The sequence below is a fragment of the Sardina pilchardus genome, chromosome 5 (assembly GCF_963854185.1).
Source record: "Sardina pilchardus chromosome 5, fSarPil1.1, whole genome shotgun sequence".
Classification (NCBI taxonomy): domain Eukaryota; kingdom Metazoa; phylum Chordata; class Actinopteri; order Clupeiformes; family Clupeidae; genus Sardina; species Sardina pilchardus.
Window position 1 is genome coordinate 31,076,388 of NC_084998.1, and position 22,784 is coordinate 31,099,171.

Consider the following 22,784-nt stretch of genomic DNA (forward strand, 5'->3'; position numbering starts at 1 on the left):
AAGTCTAAAAAAGTCTAAAATTACACATTTTCAATGTTAGGCCTAAAAAAGTCTAAAATATAGAGATATTTTGCGCTGTAAGTCTAAAATTGAGTTTGAGTAATTTAAGACCTAAGTTTCAATGCAAAATATCGGCAAAGGATTAATGTTTTTTTGTTTTGTTTTACGTCCTTTTCCACGCCGTTCTGTTTTTTTTTCTTTTTCTGTTATGGTGGCAGTTATGGTCCGAGTAGTTCTATATGACATGTTGCTGTTAGTGGAACGTAATAATAAAACTACAGATGTGAAACGGAAATGTACTGTTGTCACAGGATGCAGGATGATGACAGGATGTCAATTGACTGCAATCTGGCTTATTATTTCTTTTTTTTAATACTTCGTGAAGGTCTTAAATTTAACCCATGATGGTCTAAAAAAGGTCTAAAAAAGTCTCAAATTGCACTTGTTAAAACCTGCAGACACCCTAGTATACCTTTATAATGGCTTACCAGAGTAACACTATCAAAATATTAAACATACTACAACAGTCAATGAATGATGCAGACACACCATCAAATCAAATATATTTTTGAGTACACCGTCTGTGGACAGATCATTTTTTATTTTTATCCATAAAATGCAGTGTAGAATCCAGTAGGGGTCACTCCTGGTATGGCAAAGAGCTTGCTCAGCCTGTTCACCAGTCAGCCAATGACAAAGTACACATAAAATAACAAAAGAGTGTGTTAATGTGATACATTTTTATTTCAAAATAGACTAAAACATATACATATGAACATTATTTATAGAGGATGGCTGCTGTTCTATTCATTTTGTAGCAATCGGAGGCACTTTTGCTTCAAAACAGGTCTTTTTCTTTAATAAACAGTGGTGTCCTACGAAACATACAGAACATACAGGCAGAACATTTTGACTTGTTTGCCATGTACTCTTCTACAGAACAGGGAAATCTTTGGAAAGGCCTGTGAAACGTCTACACAGACAAACAGTTATGTTGTATATTAATGTGCATCACGCTGACTTAACAGACAACATTTGCTTCACCACACAAATAGATTGTGATGAGTGTAGTGTTCGCAACTTCTGAAGCTGAATGCCGTCATAACTTTACTGAGTAGATCACCACTGTTTTAAGGCCTGCACAAGAACAACACTGTTCAGCATGTGACTGTATGTTAATGGTGTCTCTACTACACTAAGCACTAGACAGCCTTTTGATAACTAACAAAGTCAAAAAACAGAATCATACGCAGGGTGGAAATCATCGCTTTTGTAATTAGATGTAATGTGTTAAAGAGACTACACGTGGACCCAGGCATATTACCAGCACACACGCACACACACACACACACACACACACACACACACATTCATGCACACTGAAACATAAAAACAAACACACACACCTACACACACACACACACACACTTCTCCCTTCTCCCACTGCTCAAGAGCTCTGTTAATACCACCCTTGTTGAGAGATTGTTCCACTGCTTGATTCTTACATTGAGGAGTGTCATGACAAGGGCTCAACCTTCACCGAGAGAACAGCCTGGAAGAAAACTACATGAAACAGCTAAAAGATGCCAGACGTTTTCATATTTAGATTAGAGGGCGTTTCACATGCATTGTTGCATACAGTGTGGCAGAAGACTTTCAATGAGAATAAAAATGGTAATTAAGAAACCATTTCAGATTTGGCTTAGGTTGCAGCCCCAAAGCTATACGAATAATAGTGGAGATAATGGTTCATACTATAATATCACAGCACTGGAATTCATGTGTTGAATAAGTTAGTTTCATTTTTGTATATTATTTATTTATGGTTATTTAATAGGGTGTATTTTACCAACTCCATCTTTGCCTTGCAAAACTTTTCCCTTGTGAATCCCCCACCTACCCCAAAGGCTGCATTCAAGGCACCACAACGATCAAAACCTGTTAATCACGAGACAAATGCCTAAATTACAGTTGTTTTTTTTTTTTTTTGCTTTTTGTTTTTGTTTTTTGTTTTTTCTTAAAAAAGAAGACATATGCCAGCAGATTACATGTGTGGATTGGGATGTTTTGTAACATTGAAGATTCTGGAATGCAAACCTGTACGCCTTTTACTCCTTCTGAATTTAACCCCTTCAACCCCACCCTGCCCTACCCCCACCCCACCCTGGCTCAGAGACCACTGTCGCCCGTCTGCTGTGCCCTGCTCCGTCTACAGCCCCCGTTTGGAGGGTGGGATCAGGTGTTCGGGGAGGTCGGTAGGCAGCTCGTGGCCCTCCAGCTTCACCTTGATGAGGTGGTTGGCCAGCGCAAACTCGTCGTCGTCCAGGAACCCGTCCTTGTCCACGTCGGCCAGCTTCCAGATCTTGCCCAGCACCGTGTTGGGCAGCTTGGACTTGACCATCTCCTTCTTGGCCATGTTGCCAGACACCTTGCCGTTGACCGGCGACAGCGTGTAGAAGATCTCGTCGTAGGTGGGCTTGTCTCGCGCCACCACCCACTCCAGCTCGTCGATGCCCTCGCTGGCGCCCTCGCCGTAGCCGTGGCCGAACGGGCCGTTCATGGTGCCCTCGAAGGCGCCGCCCTGCACCTGCTGGCTGGGCATGTTGGCCTCCTCCTGGCGCACCAGCGTCATCAGCTTGGCGATGTCGTTGGCCAGCATGTCCTCCACCGCCTCCATCAGCTTGGGCTTGATCACCTGGAACTTGCTGAAGTCTTGTCCTGCCAGGATCTCCTACAAGGTGGACAAGACCAAAGGCAGGTCAACATACTGCATGGATTCATTGGTGTCATTCAGGGGTGAGTATTTTTTTGACGTTGAAAGGACTAAACTCACATATGGTCCGCCACTCATATGTTTGAGTGGGAACTCCAATTGAGAATTGAGTCGAGTATGAGATAGATCTCTGTGTTTCATGTTAATATTGACTTATATTAGTTTTAGTAAACCGTTTTGAGCAGAAAACACTCTTTAATGGCGTGGTGTGGGTCTAGATTGGGGGACTGTATCTGGTAAATGTAAACAAACCAATGTATATAAATAGTACTGTAAATGAAAGAAACAAACTCTAGCTTAATGACCACAGGGAGTGGGAAGATTCTTAAATGAGTCGTTCCATGACATTTAATTCAGTTAGCGAGTCATTATTGTCTCAAGCGATAACGTTTCAGTGAGTGTCCTACTCACATCCTGCAAACAAAATCTAATGACACAATTGATATTGATTCTGTCTGCTAAGTCCACCATTCTCTCTTAATGGCCACGCTTGCTTCGTTTGTTGAGACTCCGCAAATGCTTTTATCTTTTATCTTCCACAGGGTTAGAGACCATGACATATGGGACACCAACAGTAAAAAAACCAATGAGGCTCCTTAAATCTTCAGGTCCAGGAGGTGGTCCTGCCGTTACCTGCATTTTGGCCAGCTTAGGGAAGTCCCCAGGTGATATCTGGTGCTCTTTCTCAATTTTGGTGTAGATTTCGCCCAAGTTGGCAATGAGCTCCTTCTTCTTGTTTTCCTTCCCAAACATGTTGGGCATCTCCTTCTTCAGAGCACTAATGATGTAGGCATGGACCTGTGGGAGAGACAAAAGACACTTCAAACTTGGCCCAGAACGTTGGCTCGTCTCAATCTTTCCATCCCCCATACTGTAGGAAAGGTTGAGACCTGTCCAGCGGAGTACCAAAATAAAACATTATTTTTATTAAGTGTCTTAATCTGGGAACTATCGTCTCGCATTCTAAACATTGCACTTGATGACATCCTCCCATTCTTTGGGCTTCAAAAGGTTTCCTGGAACAATCCAATGCGATGCCAAAGGGCCAATGAATGAATAGGGCCGTGACTCACTCGGCCCAGCGCTGCTCTCGGCTTCCCTGGCGCTTACCTTGGCCAGGCGGGCACGCTTGATGAGATCGTTCAGCTTCCTCAGGGCAGCGTTCCTGGGCAGGCCCTGGATGTCGCGGAACAGGTCCTGCTCCTCGGCCTCGAACAGCTTGCGGTTCTCGGCCACCAGCAGCGGCTGCGCCCAGAAGGAGCCGATGTAGACGCGGATGACCTCGGGCGTGTTGACGATCTTGCCCAGCGACCACATGAGGGCGCCGTAGACGCGCATCAGCTGCTGCGTGCCGATCTGGTCGGCCTTGTTGAGCACCACGCGCATCTTGTCCTCGTGGTTCTTGAGCGCGCGGATCACCTCCGAGAACTCGTCCGAGATGTCCAGCTTGTGGGCGTCGAACAGCAGGATGATGCGGTCCACGCGCTCGGCGAACCACTCCAGCACGGCGGCAAAGTCATAACCTGGAGTGGAGGATAGAGACAGACACCACAGACAGAAACAAGAGAGGACAGAATGTTCAGTTGAGTAGGTGTATAGGATTAGAGCTCTGCACTCGCAAAAGACGCAAAAGAGTATCCCAGCTCTCGGTACAAGTTTTGAAAACAGATGATTCACTGCACTCCCACAAATGAAATATGTGCGTAAATTAAAATATGGAAATGATTTAAGTAGTGTAGGCTACAGTGAAGCTGGATGTTCTGTTAGGCAGCATTAAATGAGGTTTAGCACCATAACTGACGGATATTGTTGTTTTTAAATGGCTTCAATTCTGTCCTGCTGCTACGATCCATTGTCAAAACAGACATCTGCTAGTCCTTCTCAGTGTCAGTTAGGTGCCCCTTTCGTGAGACAGAAAGCCAAACCGAATATGCCTCCTGCATATGTTGTGTGGGCTTTAGCGGGCGTGAGTGGGACATGATGTCAAGGATGCGGGACTAAAAATTAGACATCACTGTGTGAGCAGGCGGGAGCGGCACAGAATGGGCGGAGAAAAGGGGAAGCCCCATCACACTACATCCAACTCGGTTTCAATCATGCCATGTTGTACTTGGCTCTGCATGAGAATTACAGTAATGCTATGGTGCCAGGGCCACGAGTCAGGAACATCCTCCTGTTATGTTTGCTTCTCCACGACTGAGTGTTTGGCGTCTCACCGTGTATATCCATCAACGCTTGCTGACAGGGCCACCCAGACACTTCCTGCAGCCTGCCTACTACACCCCCAGAGGCGCTCCGTATCGGGCCCGGCCGTCCCAGCAGCCGCAAACAGGTAACGATTACACAATGAGCCCGCAGACCAACAAAATACTCGCTGTTTTTCCTGAGGCAGGAAACGGAGGACCAAATAAGCGACTCATTCATTCTCCCACTGTCGTCTCAGTGTGACATGGACGGGCCAGGGAGGTGCCCTCGGATGGGATATGGGAGCCTTCCGAAGGCCAGGCTGTCACTTTCCTCACACGCACACACACACACGCACACCAGCGTGACAGCGGATCCCGCCCCTACACACACACACACACACACACACACTTGCTCTTGACACCGTCACAAAACAGGAAGGAACCCCAGGAACATCCGTGCTGGAGCGGACGGAGACGCTGCCTCCTTGTCCTAACCTCCTCCCCTGCCTGACACGGTGGCAAGGTCGTCTTTATCAGGAGGTCACAAGGCCAACCCGGGGGTGGGGGGGTATGTGGGTACAATGTTACCACGGAATTATCAGGCTAGCCAGGCCGGAGGGGTCAGCAGGCAGAGCAGGGAAGTGGGACCTATATGTGTGTGTGCGTGCGTGCATGGACGTCTTTTTTTAGATGGAATGAAGATCCAGAGAGTGATTTGTAGCTCCCACTATGGTAAACGCACTCCATCTGTCCCATGTGTCACCAATGGCAGGATCTTACAAATGACCACTTATCATTTGTGTTCTTCCTGGGGGGAAATTGAGTGATAACATTATAGGCCAAATACCATATCGGTCCTTTTTCAAATACCATTAGTCAGTCCTCAAATAAATCATGGTTACAGGTTGTGATGGACCAAAAGGACCTCAGCCACTTCTGATGACTTTACTGCGAAGCACTTCCATGCTGACAACTTTAATAGGTAACCATTTCACACCATATTGTGCAACAGGACGGTGTCAGCAAGTGCAATATAAAATCAATCCATACTTTTACGACAGCGTCCACAAATTAGTCTGATTTATACCACCACCCTCATAATCCTAGAAAACATAATTCCACTTCTTCTGAATAGGCTAGTCTATTTTATTGTTATTCAGAAAAATCAATAGTATTAAATTGAATTCGAACATTATTCAACCGAGTAGGAAGACTTTCATACTCCCTGTAAAAGTTCTGTCGGCGTCAGCAGATAGCAGGATGTCGGTGTAACAACCTCGAGTGGTCTCGACCTGACCGAAGTCCACCCTGAAGACTCCTTCTCTTATCGTCCATCCCATAAAACAGCACAAACGCAGGAGTGGCCTCAGCGCATCCAGCGGGGGGGACGAGATCAAACGTGATGTGTAATGTGATCTGGCTAATAAAACGGTGGGTGCCTGGCAACAACCCCGTCTTTATCACCTATTTACATGGTCTCCATGGGAGAGAGAGTGGGAGGACGCCAGGACGATAAGATTTACGCAAAAATGTCAGAGTCCGCCCTCTTTAATTTAATTTTGTGTTTTTCTGTAGGGGTAAGATCCCTCAACAAGGGTGTTCCCTCAGGGAGTATTCCTCAGGGGGAATGTTTGATACCAAAGCCGGGTACGCTCAACTGAAAAGGAGCCGTGATAACATGTTCATATGAACATCCATGTTTTTACCTACACACACACACACACACACACACACACACACACACACACATTGTGGGGGAGGGTGTGCCCAAATGGAAGGTATTCTCCTGTTTTTCCCCGATTACATGTCACCCCTCTCCCCTCTGGTTCCTTCCTCTCAGCATTTTCCAAAAGGAAATCTCCCTGTGAGGCATTCTGGGATAGCCCACCCCCTTCATAATAACTCTTAAGTCAGTTCAGGGAGTCAGGAAATGATAATGTAACTACAGTATGCAACTTAAACAAATCTCAAATACTTACAAATAAGCACAACATTGATCTCCAGCTAGAGCAGTAGCATTCATAAGCCACGCCAAAGTGTCCATATAAGCATCTTCCTGATATAAATTTAAACTATTGCTATTTGGGAGGCACACCTAACGTGGCTGTCATTTTTTCACGACACCACCCCTTCAGAGACAAATGTTAAGAGCTTAAGTGCAAGCCTCTCATCTGGCACTAAATAAACGTCGAGTTTTAAAAAGGGATGCCGGACATTCACAGAGTCCATGAGGGACTAAGTAGACTACATGTCATGAATGCACAGATGTGTGGCTGACCACTGTTACACAGATGAAAGGAATGTATAATCATCTGCGAGAGAGACGGAGGGAGTAAGAGGGAGAGAGAGAGAGAGAGAGAGGGGGGGGGAGAGTAAGAGAGAGAAGAGAATGGGAGAGAGAAAGAAAGAGAGAAAAAAAGAAAGAAAGACCGAAAGAAAGAAAGAGAGAAAGTGAAAGAGAGAGAGAGAGTCTCAGGGGTAGGCAGTGTGGCCCACTGTGAGATCTCGTAGTAAACTGACACCAGCCTCCAGGGTGCCTGACGGAAATAGAGCAGCACAGCTGTCTGTAAGAGAGCCGGCCCGTTTGTATGCACTGTACATACAGCCTCGGCTCCGACGCCACTCCGCCAGTTTTCACTGCAAACATGCTCGGAGCTCCGCGGCGCTACGCTACGCTCGGCTAGCTGGGCGACTGGGCTGTGCCCTGCGGTCCTGCTGCTGGCCAGGAGGTGTTGATAGTGCAGTGGCTATCGGGGTGCAGATCGGCCCCGTGTAACCAGATCCTGGAAGCACAAACGCTGACAAAGGCTGAAACTAATCAGCTGGCCACTTCCTGCTCCAAGGTCTGCCACATGACCAGACCAGATGCAACGAGCGAGAGAGCATGGACACAAACACACACACTGACCAGAGCTATCTCAGACAGTGATGTCAGATTTGGTTAAGCACTGACATTTAACAAACACCTTGACACACACACACACACACACACACACACACACACACACACACACACACACACACTAATGTGCTTCATCGACTGCACTAAGGCATTTCTAATCTGGACCCTGACTCACTGATCAGCTCTCACTCACTGGAGTTGTAGTGTGTGTGGGTGTGAGTGTGTGGGTGGGTGTGTGTGTGGGGGGGGGATTGGGGTGTAGTACCAAATCAAATGGCAGTAAAATGAAAGTGAAATTAGAACAATGGTGCTTTCCCATGAGACTTGGAGAGCACTGGAGAGCTCAAATATCTCTCTGGCTTTTCACTCAACACGTGTGGCTTCCAGTTTAGCCCACCATGTTGACTTAAGCCTCAACTCAAATGAAACCGAAATTAGAAATGTCACAAATAAACCGCCCTGACGAGATTTCCGTGGTTCCCCATTTACCTCTTGTGGTTGAATGTGAAAACAGCACAAGATTTCGAAAAGCACCTGGTTTCCTGTCTGACTTAAGAGCCAAGGCTCAAGTGCAATGTCTTATGTCAGTGTCATCCAGGCCAGTCATTCCCTTGTTTTATGGGCATGATCAGTGTTAGGGGCTCGATAATCCTGCTGCTGGAGGTACAGCTATGAGGGTGCCTTTAGTTCTGGATCAACTGTACAGCCCATATTTCAAGCTCTTGAAGGCTAAGTGCTTGTAAAAGCTTTTGAGACATTTTAAAGCGCAATTCTCACACACGTCCATGCACACGTGTCATGTTTGCACAACTGCAAACTACAAATACTTCACACCGGCTATGCCTTGGTCTTTCAATAACTGAGAGAATTTCCTATTATGTTAAAGGAATGTAGCAATATGGAGGAGCTTTGCGTACCCACAGCAATAATTAGCCAATCTGGGTTTTTCCGGATGGTCAGCTTTCAACACCACAATACAGGGTCTTTTCCAACGACCGAGTGCCTGGGGAGTGGAAAACCTCCAGAGAGGAAGAACGTTCAGGAACAGGGGTTCTGAGCCTGGCCACGCAATACATCCACCCCCCAGTGGCTAGAATGACATCACCCTCTTTGGCACGGCCACTCCATTTTTGAGGAACTCTGGAACTCTCTCTCATTAAGAGGCCATGTGTTGCCTGGTGCCAAATGGGTGTTGCGTATTCGGGGATGTTCCGGGGCGCTTGCATAGAGAAAAACAACATGATCGTGCTCCTCTGGAATGGAGACGATGATGATGCGATGGCTGCCTTCACCAAGCCACGTGGCACAAAGCTGTTGTCACAGCTAAAACCATATGTGTGTGCAAATCACTCCGTGTGTGTGGACATGGGGACAGCCAAGCGCCAAAATGAATGCTTATGTTGCCAAGCGCCATCTGATCCAAGAGGAAGACAACAGCCTGCCAAAACTAGTGAAGCCACTTAAACAAAAATGTGGTGCACTTCACAATTCCAGAAAGTATACAGTAAACAAAGGAAGGCGTAAATTTACAACAAGACTCGTCCCGGTCACTGGCAAGGTCATCAGGGCAATCTAAACACCACCCGCATTACGAAAACCAGAAGAAGGAATTTCCTTTTTTTCCTTTTTTTTGTGAGTACCAACAACAGTTTGCCATATTGCTTTAACACCAGGAACAGATTTCTAAACTAGTCTGGCAGGCAGTTTAAAACATGACCTCTTAAGGTGAATAAAATGTTTACACACAAACTTATTTATGTTAGTGAAGTTAATGGCTCTGAAACAACAAATCTCATTCAACAGGCTTCACACCTGGCCATCTCAGCAGATGGTTGTGACTCTCCCCCTATCCCTCTTCTGTTCCCTCTTTCTCTCTCTTCTGTTCCCTCTCTCTATCTCTCCTGTTCCCTCTCTCTCTCTAACAGGGAGTAGTGGGACACTGTGGCTGGCTCTGTGTCATGATTAACTGGATGTGAAGGCACCCCTGAGCTTAGAGACCGAGTAAGGCCAGCAGGCAGTCAGCAGACTTGAGCAGATTATTAACTAACCCTGCCATCGGGCCAACAGAAAATGGAGGGCACTAAACAGGAAGTGTGAGTTCACCTTCGGCTGCACCGAAAGGGAGAGTCAGTCATGGAGGAACCACAGCTCAGAGGCTGGAATCAACTGAGCGAATTATCAAATTATTGAAGAGATCCATCATTACAATGTATTCATCTATGCTTGATAATCCTTTCTCTTTTGAGTTCCCATGTCAAACACTATCCCATAAGAAGACACCCACACTTGTAAAAGTGGACTTTGAAAGTTCAACGTTCAAGAGAAATTGAACTGTCACCATCATGAGAGACGTACAGCAGGCAAGAGGAGACATCAATGAGAGTCGACTTCATATGATGTAACGAGACAGGAAGCGGGAGAGAGAATGCCTGTGAGGAACAAATGGAGGGGGGGAAAAAAGACATCGTAGTGGAATTAGAGTAGTGGAGAGCGCTTGGGAAGGGAGGGAAGAGAGCATACAGGGAGAATGAGCTATTTGGACAGACGCCACTCAACACACACAGACAATGGGCCACCACACCAAGGCCTCACTCTGACGTTTCCTGTGTGCGTGTGTGTGTGCGTGTGCCTGCGTGTGTGTGTGTGCAATATACCAAACATATTAGAAATCGAAATATAAGATGTGTATGTGTGTGTAAGTTGAGGTAACAATACACTGGTGTAGATAAGTCACAGGTTGACGTGAAGGGTGACGTGTGTTTGTGTTCTCACAATAGACGCTAGGCTGAGGGAACAGTTAGCGCTTCATATTTTCCATGTCTGGCTAATTATTGTAACAGGGCTGACTACATCAACTACATCAGGCGATAACAATTACAGTTTTTCACAAGAGGAAGAGGGTCATTAGGTTGCACAGGACTGGGTGGGTGCTTTCATTAGTCTCAACACACACACACACACACACTCACACACGTACACACTACACACAAAAAACACATACACACTTACAACAAAAGAGTTCATTTGTTTCCAGTTCCATTCATCTTTATGTTTGCTACACTCTTCAAACGGCATAATGTTTTCACAAACTGGCGCAGAAAATGAGGCAATGTAAAAAACCTTCCTCCATCTGCTGTCAAACATCACACACGCACTATATATAGACAAAGCTATATGTAGCTGTATGTAAGGCTGTATGAATAAGGTGGACACAAAGCACAGCTAGCCTGCATCCTTCCTTCCAACTCTGCAGCTATAGGATGACTCCTTCACATCATATGGTACGGCCCCATCTGGACATCTATGGGAGGCTTAGACAGGGATCAGCCAGCGTAACGCAACTCGCAGACCATAATGAGTTCCATCTCAATCCTAAGTAGCACAAACGGTTTGCCTAAACTGACAATTGAATACTCTGGCATTGCGCTTTGAAAGGTGAACCAAATCAACGCTCAGCTTGTTCCACGCTAGCATTACGCTAGCACTGCCACCGTTCCGCTGCAGAACCATTGAGAACAATAGGAAACCTTCTGCTTGCCGCTGGCCAGTGTGATCCCTGCCTTAAGGGACTCTTAATTCTCCTTTGAGGAAATGACCATCAAAGGATGCAAGATCTGGTATAGCCATTGCTTTCATAGAAAGAAAAAAAAGATGAGCTACAAATAGACCTAAATTCTTGATTGTATATAATTGTTGAAGTATATTTTTGGGCTTTTTATGCCTTTAATGCAACAGGACAGTGGAGAATGACAGGAAGTGAATGGGAGAGAGGGTGGGATACGGAAAGGACCAAAGGGGGGGAATCAAACCCAGGTCACCGGCGTACTGTACGGTGCAGGTGCCCCAGCCAGTTACACCACGGCTGGGGCCAGATTTCGATTGTTTTTAAGAGACACTGTAAAATAAAAGCTTTGCTCGCCTCCCTCCCAATATTCTATGACATCCAAATAGCCAAAAGGGGTCAAAACTGGTGACTCCCACCAAGCTGTGCCCTTTCACAGTGACTTCACGATGACACGTAGCGGTCACTCACTACCACACCCATCACTAGCACCAGGCTGTCACTCGCCTTTGATCCTCTCTCAGCCCTCACTCCCTGACTTTCATAGTGGAGGCAGCCTGGACAGAGACCTGGGCGTCACAAGGTCATCCATTCCTCAACAATTGACAAATGCCCACGGGACAAGCAGTTGGAGAAAAACAACCACCCCCCCCCCCCCCCCACCACCACCACCACCATCTCCGCCAAGCTTAGCTCTCCACTGCACAACAGTATTATTGAATGGCAGACATACTGCTGCCAACTGGGTGGGTCGGTCTGGGGGATAAATGTAGTGTGCTCATTGAGCGCAAGTCATTGTCATTTATTGACCTAAAAATCAGTTGCCCAACAGTGGAATCACAAGGAGGAGTTGACTTGATTGGATCCACGTCATGGGAAGGTCCAACTGCAGGAGGAGAGTCAGCACAGTGAAGCAGTTCATGAAGCTCCCGCATCCATGTGAGAAATACAACCGTGCGGTCAGGAATGCGAGTGAACTCCAGACGCCACCTGCTCTGGATCTACAGGTCAGGGTTTACTCATACATTAAGGCCCGTACAGTTAGGGAGTCCCTGGTATGCACGCACATCCCAAGCCCGTCTCCTGGGAAACACCGTTCCACCTCAAAAAAAGACTGTGGCTGTACCACTGTAACCATCAACAACGGTCTTTTCCCAAGATCAGGGCAATGTCGCCATCTCTTGTACACACACACACACACACACACACACACACACACACACACACACACACACACACACACACGCACACACACGTAAAAGGACACGCAAACAAACACACACATACACACACACACACCTCAGGAACAGAAAGACTTCCCCATCAGTGCAGCGAGTGTATCTCTCTGGGCCTGGCCCCACCCTGGGGGCTAGTGTAGCGGTAGCGTCTGTTTCCTGGCCGATGTGGCCCCACTCTTTGTCGGAGCATTTATCTCAGGGTGCCATTCACACACACACACACACACACACACACACACACGGCTCCCATAGCCAGGCACGTGTGCACACACGCACTCTCACACACATACACACAGGATAGGAGTACAGGAAGTCACCTCAGAGTGACACTGAGCACCTCAGAAAAGAAAAAGGGGAAAAAGCGCCTCTGTGATTCACCGGATGAACGGACACGGACACATGCAACATTTAAATCATAAAGGACTGTCAGTGTATGTGATACACATATACACTAAACATCCATGATATTTCCAGAAAATCTCACAATTTAATAGGCACACACACTTATATACATACACACATGCACGCGCACGCACACACAAACACACACACACAGCAGGGACATTGTTATGTACTAATATAAACAGGACAGCTAAATATACTCCCCTTGTAATGTAGGGGCACTATGCAGTAAATTCAATTATCTCTCTCTCTCTCTCTCTCTCTCTCTCTCTCTCTCTCTCTCTCTCTCTCTCTCTCTCTCTCTCTCTCTCTCTCTCTCTCTCTCTCTCTCGGGCGTGTCCACATGTTTGAATGTGGCCGTTCAGAGTGTGAAATGAACGCCTGCTGTTGTGTGCGGTGTTTATTGTGCGTCCGTCTCTGACTGCTGGGAATCGAACACATTTATGGTTTATTTGAATAGAGAATGAACCAATAAAGCAGGCTCAACACCAGGCAAACTCTAAAAGATACACAGACAAGGTGAAAGCAAAAAGTGTGCGGAAGAGTGTGGTGGGGAAAGAGAAAGGGAAAGAGAAAGGGCAGAGGAAAGCTGAGACCAAGATAGAAAGTAGCGGGTACAGTGAGAGAGTGAGAGTTGTGATGGTAAGAGAGAGAGAGAGAGAGAGAAGTGACGGTGAGAGTGAGAGTGAGAGAGATGGAGAGAGTAGTGGTGGTGAGAGAAAGAGTAAGAGTGAAAGCAGTAGAGCACTCACCTCTACTGATCCTCTGCTTCTCTCCAGACAGGATTCCTGGGGTGTCGATGATGCTGATGCTGTCCAGCACAGGGTTGGGCATCTGGGCACACACAAACCTGCAGACACACACACAGACACACACAGACACACACACACACACACACACACACACACACACACACACACACACACACACACACACACACACACACACACACACACACACACACACACACACACACACACACACACACACACACACACACACACACACACACACACACACACACACACACACACACACACACACACACGTTAGGACATCTGGACAAAAAACATCTGGTCCTCAAAACAAACAACTGCTACAGTATGTGAATCAAACCTTGGCAGACGCTTTTCTCCAAAGCAAACCTACTTATCGTCATAACCATGACCACACGAGTGTCACAAACATTCTAGGACTACTACTGGCCTAAACTTGTGGCCTAGTGGGCCCTCCATGTGTCACGGCCCTGGATCCCCGTGCTGCCTGCAGAGCTCGGCAAAACTCAAGACAATAAGCAGAAACGCTCCACTTAGCACTCTACCAAGCCTTAAATAGCAACATTATTGGTTTTGGAGACCTTCCAACATAAGACAGAAAACCATATGCTGCCCTTTGGCCGAGTGCAAACAGCTTTCCAGTGAGCAGAGAGAGCAGTGTGCTCTCTCCGCAAACATGCCTCTCAAATCGGAGTGTGCCAGTATAATAGCTGAAACAGTAAGGGATTGTGCCCGCTATAGCAGTGACGAGCATGAGTGCTGGAGCTACACGCTCAACTCATGGCTGTGGCCATAGAGGTGCAGAGGCATCATGGTCCCCTTCTGTGGTGCATTTCTGCCAGTTTGTGCAAGACTCCACGCGGGAAGACCGGAGCTTCTCTCTGGGCAAAAAAGGCTATCTCTGTAAAAAAAAAAAAAAAAAGCTTCTTCTCACCTTTTCCATGAAGCCATGTGTTGTGCTTATCTGTGCCTGTGTGGACATAACTCAGCCGCTCGGAGCGGTACCCTCTGACTCCAGCCCCTCACACTAATCTGTTCCCCGTTTCCACAGCATGCCTACAGATTGAAGTCATGCACAAACAGACACCCCTCACCCCCCCGCTTAAGCCCTCCGCCCTTCAGTCACTCTCATCCCTCAAGATTTCCTGTCAGTCACTAACCCGCCCTCCCTCTCCCTCCCTCTCTCTCTCTCTCTCATACCATCACTTTCTTCCGCTCCATCCTCAGTCCTGCCCCCAGCCTCCTCAACCCTCCTCTCTGCTAGCTCACTTTTTCCACATTTCCTCAGCTTCGTGCATTCTTGGAGTTCTTGGCTTTGCTTGCCAGCCAACGCGGGTCTCTCGTGTGTTTTTTTTTTTTTTTTTGCTGCTGCGTGTGGCTGTTGCCAGAGCGCCAAACAGGGCTTTCCAAACACAGAGACAGCTCAGGGAGGCACGGGAAAACCCCCAGGGGAGCCCCCTCCCGAAAAAACAGCCGGCCTGTCAAACAGCCGGGGCTTGGAGTACCTTGAGGCAGCAGCACACACACAAGCAGAGGTATTTATGGTGGCCCTGCCTACGTTAGTTAATATGTAGGAGGCAGGAGAGGTCTACATGTCAACCTGAAGGTGTCTGTGACAGAGAGAGAGACAGAGAGAGAGACAGAGAGAGAGAGAGAGAGAGAGACAGAGGAGTGGGGGAGGGGACTGAGGGCTACCCTTCAGACATCACAGCGGTCACCTTCAGTTCACCTCCGCCTGACCATTACCTGACCAGGCTGAAAACAACCAGTCCTGGAGCGGCAGCAGTAAGTCACAAGTAGCCAATAGGGTTTCTTTCTGCCACAGCAAAATCAAAGGAAATACTTGGGTCAAAAAAGCCCCTGAAGAAATGCATGCATTGCAGACAACACTTTTAGAGTGGGAGAGAAGGAGAAGGAGACGAGTGCCAGTAAGAGGTCATTTGACTACAATTATGGGAAAGTGCTGAGTAAGCTCCGTGATTTATTGGAGTTGTGGCACACAGCGAATACAAAACGGACTGTCTTTTTTTGTTTTCCACTGACCACATGACCGTGAAAACTCAAGAGTCTGCACACAGAAAACCTGGGGTCACAAACAAAGCTTCAGAACAGTTTCTCAAAAAGACTCGGTGCCAAACTTTTTCTATTGGAGGAACAGCTTACTGTAGGCTATGTGTTGCGCAAAAAGGACGAGCATGTGAAAGGGGTGGGACCTGGCCGCATTTAACTGATTCACGTGAATCTGCAGGCAGTGCAAACCTTTCCCTGACTTTACACGCAAAATCCCATTTTGCCCCAAACAAAGCTGTCTGGAAGAGCCCTCCCCCACATACTTTACCATGTCATGTCAAACACATCCCGCATCAGACTGGCCTTCTGGCAAGTCCCAACACGGAATACTGAGAGCAACAGTGATCTCTGTATGATCCAGGCCTGGTTTTGTAAATATGATAGCCAGTCACAGATTTCATCTGTGCTCGTTCAGGCCTGTGCAATGCAGGACAGAGGTCGAACAGGCTATAAGCTCCAGCTGGATCCAGAACCCCTACCTGCATACAAAGATAATGAGTGACTCAGACACCCATGACTGTTAAGACAATGGCAAGGAATGCTCTTTGTCATATGGCACAAGCTGGTTGGAAGATATGAGTGTCGTGCACACAGGAGGCTGTGAAATGTATACACAGTCACATGCAGTTGGTGAAACAGCCGATGTGATTTCTGTCTAACTAAAAACAGAATCAGGTCAGCTGTGATTCTGGCCATCTCTGACTCTTAAATTTGCCTTTAAACCTTTTAAGGAGGAGGCAGAGGTCCTCTACATTGGCCCAGAGGGAGCTGGAACTCTGCTGTTAAATCCCACAACGATGCACTGAACAGAGGCTGCTGAGACGGTTCTTCTACGAGGACTGACATTAAGACTCTCTTCCTTTGAGGAGAACAGCGGAACAAGTCTGTGCCATGTCAGCTCAGGTCATATTGCTGAGAGAACATGACAGCTTTTTACACACACACACACACACGAAATCCGGGGAATCCCAAGGTCCAAAAAATCCTGACTGGTGAGAAGCAAATCTACAGTGTTTCATAATGACACTGACTCCTACAGATCAAGGCTAACAAAAAATGCAGAAGTGTAAGTATATACACCATACTAGTCAAAAGTGAAAGTAGAAGCAAGCAAGAGAGATTGATGGACAGATTAAAAAAGAAGAACAGGAAATACAAGGAAGGCACTTAAGAGGGCTCCAGAGGTCATTATATATATCAGGCTATCAGGCTAGCTCTGAGAGTGGTAGGCCTGAGGTAGGCCAGAGGCTTAGCTAGAATAAGGCACTGCATTACACTACCATGAATAATTGACTTGTCATCAGCTACATTACTGCTCTTTCATTCTGCTCCCCTTTTTTCAGTGTAACTGTCATTCATACCTCATACTCCTCACTCTTTCACTTGTGGGGGCAGTTTTATGAGGCCAGGCTCCAAGCAAAGACTAGCCAAGAGAGGTTCAGGCATGTGGGGAATGGGGATGTCCATCATGTGTGCTTCCACACTGGGCATGTGTTGAACATTTGTTGCTGGTGACAGAACCCTGGAGATTCCCTGGGGCATTTGTGCCTGCTTTTGTCACAGCTTCAAGGCTGTCAGTTTTTCATTATGAGACAGATTAACAAACGTATCCATCTGCCATGATCGTATATCACACTAACATCCTCCCATTTTTCATTCATCCAGTAATTTACCTTTTCCATGTTGGAAAAAAGGACAAAGTCCTGAAAAAAGTCAGACTACAACCCTTTGAGCAAGTATGCTTAATAGCTGAAAGGAGTTTTCCATGAATCTATCTATCAATTGTTTAATTCCTATCACCACATCGTGCCTATGAAAAACACCTTTCAAAACACTCTTCATTTGAGCGGCCAACCACTAAACGACTGCATAAAGAAAGGACACTTCTGACAATTCATGCATGGTTTACACATAGACCTTTCAAACTGTCAATGTCATCTTGCCACCCAGACAAGCGGGACGCCTAAATGGGCGTCAACCCCACCCCTCTGTCAGCGTTTTACTATGCCTTTGAAATAGTAGTACACATCTATGTAAATGCTTTACATACGATATATAACTAAGCTTCATTCATTCATTCATTCATTCTTTCATTTAATCCTATACGTTTAGCCTCCTTCGCTAACACTTGGCCTTTCGAACCTATGTCTAGTCTTTGACTGTAGCAAGCGAGCTAACCGGCTAGCCTAGTGGCCACAGTCTGGAGCAATGGACACCTAGGGCAAGAGAACATTGCGATGCACAATGATGCAGCTAGCCTGGTGCATTTTCGTTTGCCACCACACAAAGAGGCAGCAAAAAAATACTGCCTAAAATGAAATAGACTCACCTGTTCAGGAAGGCGTTGCCAAAAGCGTTAAGCTTTCGGAACGGCTTTTTAGGATCAACAACCAATGCATTGCCTGGCACCAGTCCCTCCTGCTCTCCGTACATAACCGCAATGAAAGAATCGGTGGTCGGTTCGGGGCCTATCCTCATACCAGGAAAGTCTTGCTCCATAAGATGCCTAATGAATGTAGTTTTGCCTGTGGAATACTGGCCGACCAAAAGCACCATGGGCTTGTTGTCAAAGTCAGCATCTTCTAAAGCCGGCGAGTGAAAATCGTGGAAGCGATATGCGTCTTCTAGAGGAAAGAGTTTTTGTTTGTACAGACGTTTCAGCCCATCCGAGACAGTCTGAAAGAGTTCGGGATCTTTCTTCTTCCCGTCCTTATTTGACCAGCTGAACATACTTACAATGTATCGTTCTATGCGTTATTTCCTGGTAAATTAATATATGTTGTGGCTGATTCAGCAAACACAACTACTCTGTTGAGAACAAGCTGTTTAGCAACTGTTCGTTTCGGTCAAAATAACGGGGTGCTGGCTAGTCTGTTGCCCTGTGTGTGTTGCTCGCTTAGTTAAATTGCCAGCGTGTTAGGTTGACCTGGCAAAAAGACATCAACTGAATTTCGTTAGCTACTCTAATACAAAAATCCGTTTAAATATAAAGAAAATGACGAAGATTCTGTAACGCCTTTTTACCCCAACAACACTCTCCCCTGTCAGTTGGACTTCACGCATAGAGCACTGCTGCTCCCTCCTAGTCCCGAGCTTTGAGAGAAGAAGTGTCCCGCTTCAGCTCCTCACAGCAAAATTGTACGAGGGTGTATCAGCAAAGACCGATGTCAAAATAAAAGCCCAGATGAGGCGGCCATATGATGAAGGTCCATGCAGGAATCTGTAAAAAATTTTTTTATCTAAAACATCACACGTCTCCATTTTTACGTGCTTATTACTTAAGTCTTCTAAAATAGAGCAATTTTCTAACTTCATATTTCTTCAAGCTTGGACATTTAAAATCCAACGAATGAAGTTATAAGGATAGCCAATGTCATAAAAGTCTTTATAGCCTAGGCCTAGGCCTAGGGTTTGACTAAAAAGGCTGCATTATTAGGCTACACTTATTATAGGCTAATTACTATTGTATATTATAACACAGCTCATATTCCCTTTGTTTGCACAATATTCACTCTCCTTGCCTCTTGGTTTTCATATGTTTGTTCTATCAAAACTCATGTTTGTATAGACTATCATGTATGGCAATAGGCCTAGAGTTAATGTAATAGTTGATCAACTGTTATCTGCTCTCCAGCACCAGTGGGGTGCAGTCTTGAGCTGTTTCTTTGGCTGTATTTCTGTCTGAGAACTGGAGCAGAGAGTAGAAAGCTCTCTTTAAGGCGAGACACGGCAGTTGAAAACATTGTTTTTGTGACCTCCGGTCAATTTCGAGATTTTGTGCTAGTTTGCTACCTTAGCATGTATTCTACCACCCTACTACAACAACAAAGTCCGATTTGCACATTTAGGTGTTTATTTCACGAACTTTTGTGTGCTCGCGCCTATGTATTTCTTCACATTTTCTCAAAAGTTCCCATTCTAAAATGTCATGTACTCCCGCGAACGTGATCCAAATCATATCGTGTCTCACACCGTTGGAAAGCCCTGCTCCTCCTGAATAACGCCATGCAATCCAAATATGGACATTTCCTTTGTATTGACAACCAATCGCGAAAGTTCAAAGACGAGTCTAAGCTGAGAACGAATCTCATTGGCTGTGTTTCAAGGCTGTTTTCTCAAATCTAGTTATTTGCGGTTTTGAGTCATTTTCCGGTAGATACTTCTCAGCCTCTGTAGCACCTATCTACACCAAACTTTCCAGTTATACACTTAACAGTATTCTGAAGACATTTACAGAGGGATTTGTTAATACATCATTCCTGGCCTGATTTATGTGACATGTTAATCAAAAAAGCATGGCAAAAATCGTTTTTTTAAGGCTATGGACAGTATATTTGGATTTCCTAGGCAATGAAAGCAGATATCCTGAAATCCTTCTGTAATTTTATTGTAATCTTGTTTGTAAACAACATGAAAGAATAATTTTGCACCTGGCTTTATCATATGCTCAGATCTATCTACCGGAAATATATGCAAAATCATGCATATTTAATGAGATAATGCCTCATTTGCATAATTAAACATACACATTTCAAAAACTTGTAATACATTTTTTTCTCATACTTGTATAAGTAATCAACTGAGGAAGTTTCATGGTGATACCTATTATTTAAAAATTTTACCCTATTCAACTGTAGTGTCTCGCCTTAAGTCTTGTTAAAAAAGAAAACTAAAATAAAATAAAAAATAAATTAAATTAAATAAAACTTTTTAAAAAATCAGTACATCTAATCGTGTTTTCTATGCTCTCCCTTAAGCAGTGCATTATGTGACATTCACTCAAACTGAAGTAGAGGAGAGGTCAGGGAGAACCCTTGTAACCCTTGACCTACTGGCTGCTGTTGCTGTCAGCCTTTGTGTTAGTACTGTATATGTAGGTAGGCCTACATACAGTCAACTGAGACTTACAAAAAAAAAAAAGTTTTTTTGGTCAACTTGCTTTGGTCTCTAATCCTACAAGGACTTCAATTTTGATATTGAAGTTGAAAAGTTTAAAGTTGCAGGAACACCTGATCTCTTCTTGGAAATGCTTTTGCACCTCTCTTTCTCTCTCTCTCTCTCTCTCTCTCTCTACACTCACACACACACACACACACACACACATACACACACACACACACACACACACACACACACACACACACACACACACACACACACTCACACACTCACACACACACACACACACACACACACACACACACACACACACACACACACACACACACACACACACACACACATACACACACACACACTCATTTAGTCCTTACATCGTATTGGCTTTCATCTGGAAAACTTGCCTTTACCATCTGTAGCTCATAGCTTTGACAGTAAACCCAGGGAAAGTGAAAGTTCAGAGGGATCTACCCACATATCTTAACCTGGATTTCCTGGAGATCACATGGTGGAGGAGAGAGAGAAGCTCCATAATGTATTCTCTGTATTCATGCGTTCATCTGTGGTCATTACTAGTAAGAATGCCTTAATAAATAACTGGCAAACTAATTCAACAGATGAGGGGTGTTACAGAGTGCCAACACTAACTTCCAATGAAAATGCTGAGTCTACCTCTAACATACTGCTTCTCTATTTTACCTGACAACAACCCCACTCTGTGGCAGAATGTGGTAATTATGATTAACCATAACATTACAGTTTTTCTCAATTGTTTACACACAATTTCTGGTACTTGAGACACAATTCCAGTAATATGTAGCTCATGCACCAACCTCCTGAACCGATTCTGCTGAACTATAAGCACAATTTCTGCTTTACACTCAAATTGCCGTTCTAAAACACACTGTTTTCAAAACACTACACACAATTCTGTGCATTAGACACAATTTTCATGAAGTAAATCTCTTGTTTTCACAAAGAACACACTGCTATTCAAATTGTAAAGCTGACTGCCCTACCATGCACACTGACTCATCACATGGGCAAACTCCTGTCACACAGTCTTACAATTAGCAATCAGAGCTTTAGTATTACAGTATAGTAGTACAGGCAGAGGCAGAGCCAGAGGAGTGAGAGTAAGAGGAGGAGGATGGCCAAGGACCGTAATCTCTGATGAGATCCGAGCCACTAGAACATTGCAGTGCTGCGTATCAATACAGTACAGTACCGGACAGTACAATACAGCTCAATGAGCACAGTAGTACAGTATTGCCTGTGGGCTGTTCTGTAGGACTGTAAAAATAAAGTATGTTTCAAATATTTGGGGAAAGTAATCCTACTTTGTATTCCTACACAGTTTACAGCATTTTACTATTTGTTTGGCAACCGAAAGATTACCAACACAAGGGCTTCTGTCTCCTGAACAGGAAACTGAAATCATGAGCATTGTCCTAGAAAAAACGGCATAACATTACGGCAAATACAAAGAAAAATAATAGAAAACAATGAGATATTTAAAAATATTGATAGGGTAAGCATATCAACTTACTGTATCAGCTTATCTACTGTTTGTAGTACTGTTTGTAGTGTAACACTGAACAAAAAAAGGCCCAAGTCATTATAATGAATGGAGAAGAAGTGTTTTCAATTCATTGCAGTGTTTTACACTGAGCACATCAGTGTTCAACTGGTGCTTATAAATGTCTTGATATATGATGGTTTGTGTGTGTCTCTTGAGAACAAAAGAGCATTTTGAGGAGAAATTACATTGTTTTGAAGGTAAAGTGTCATTTTGCAGGAGAATTGTGGAGTTTTGCCCATTGTGTGTGTTGTTTTGGATTTGTGTGTAGAGTTCTGAGAATATGAGGCATGTTTTCAGAAAATGTGTGTTAGCAATCGAGAAAAACTGTAAATGTCTATGTTAGGTTTAGATGATTCATTTATTGGACTTCTTCAACTAAAATTTCATGATTTAA

General features: G+C 45.2%; 1 protein-coding gene across 1 annotated transcript; it reads right to left on the minus strand.

Moving 5' to 3' along the window:
• Nucleotides 1–725: 725 nt before the first annotated feature.
• Nucleotides 726–19,026, minus strand: ehd1b (EH-domain containing 1b). The gene is made up of 5 exons (XM_062537222.1): nucleotides 18,239–19,026; nucleotides 13,816–13,913; nucleotides 3,884–4,296; nucleotides 3,407–3,571; nucleotides 726–2,731 (listed from the first exon to the last, which is right to left on the minus strand). The coding sequence occupies exons 1-5, from the start codon at nucleotides 18,637–18,639 to the stop codon at nucleotides 2,210–2,212; spliced, it is 1,599 nt and encodes a 532-aa protein (XP_062393206.1). The 5' UTR covers nucleotides 18,640–19,026; the 3' UTR covers nucleotides 726–2,209.
• Nucleotides 19,027–22,784: the final 3,758 nt, after the last annotated feature.

Bases quoted from the DNA above. Each gene is read 5' to 3' on its own strand.
- ehd1b (XM_062537222.1), bottom strand. From the start codon at position 18,639: ATGTTCAGCTGGTCAAATAAGGACGGGAAGAAGAAAGATCCCGAACTC. The intron at 3,572-3,883 runs GTAAGCGCCAGG...TCTCTCCCACAG, and splicing joins AGCGTGCCCGCCTGGCCAAG to GTCCATGCCTACATCATTAG. The intron at 2,732-3,406 runs GTAACGGCAGGA...TCCACCTTGTAG, and splicing joins CTAAGCTGGCCAAAATGCAG to GAGATCCTGGCAGGACAAGA.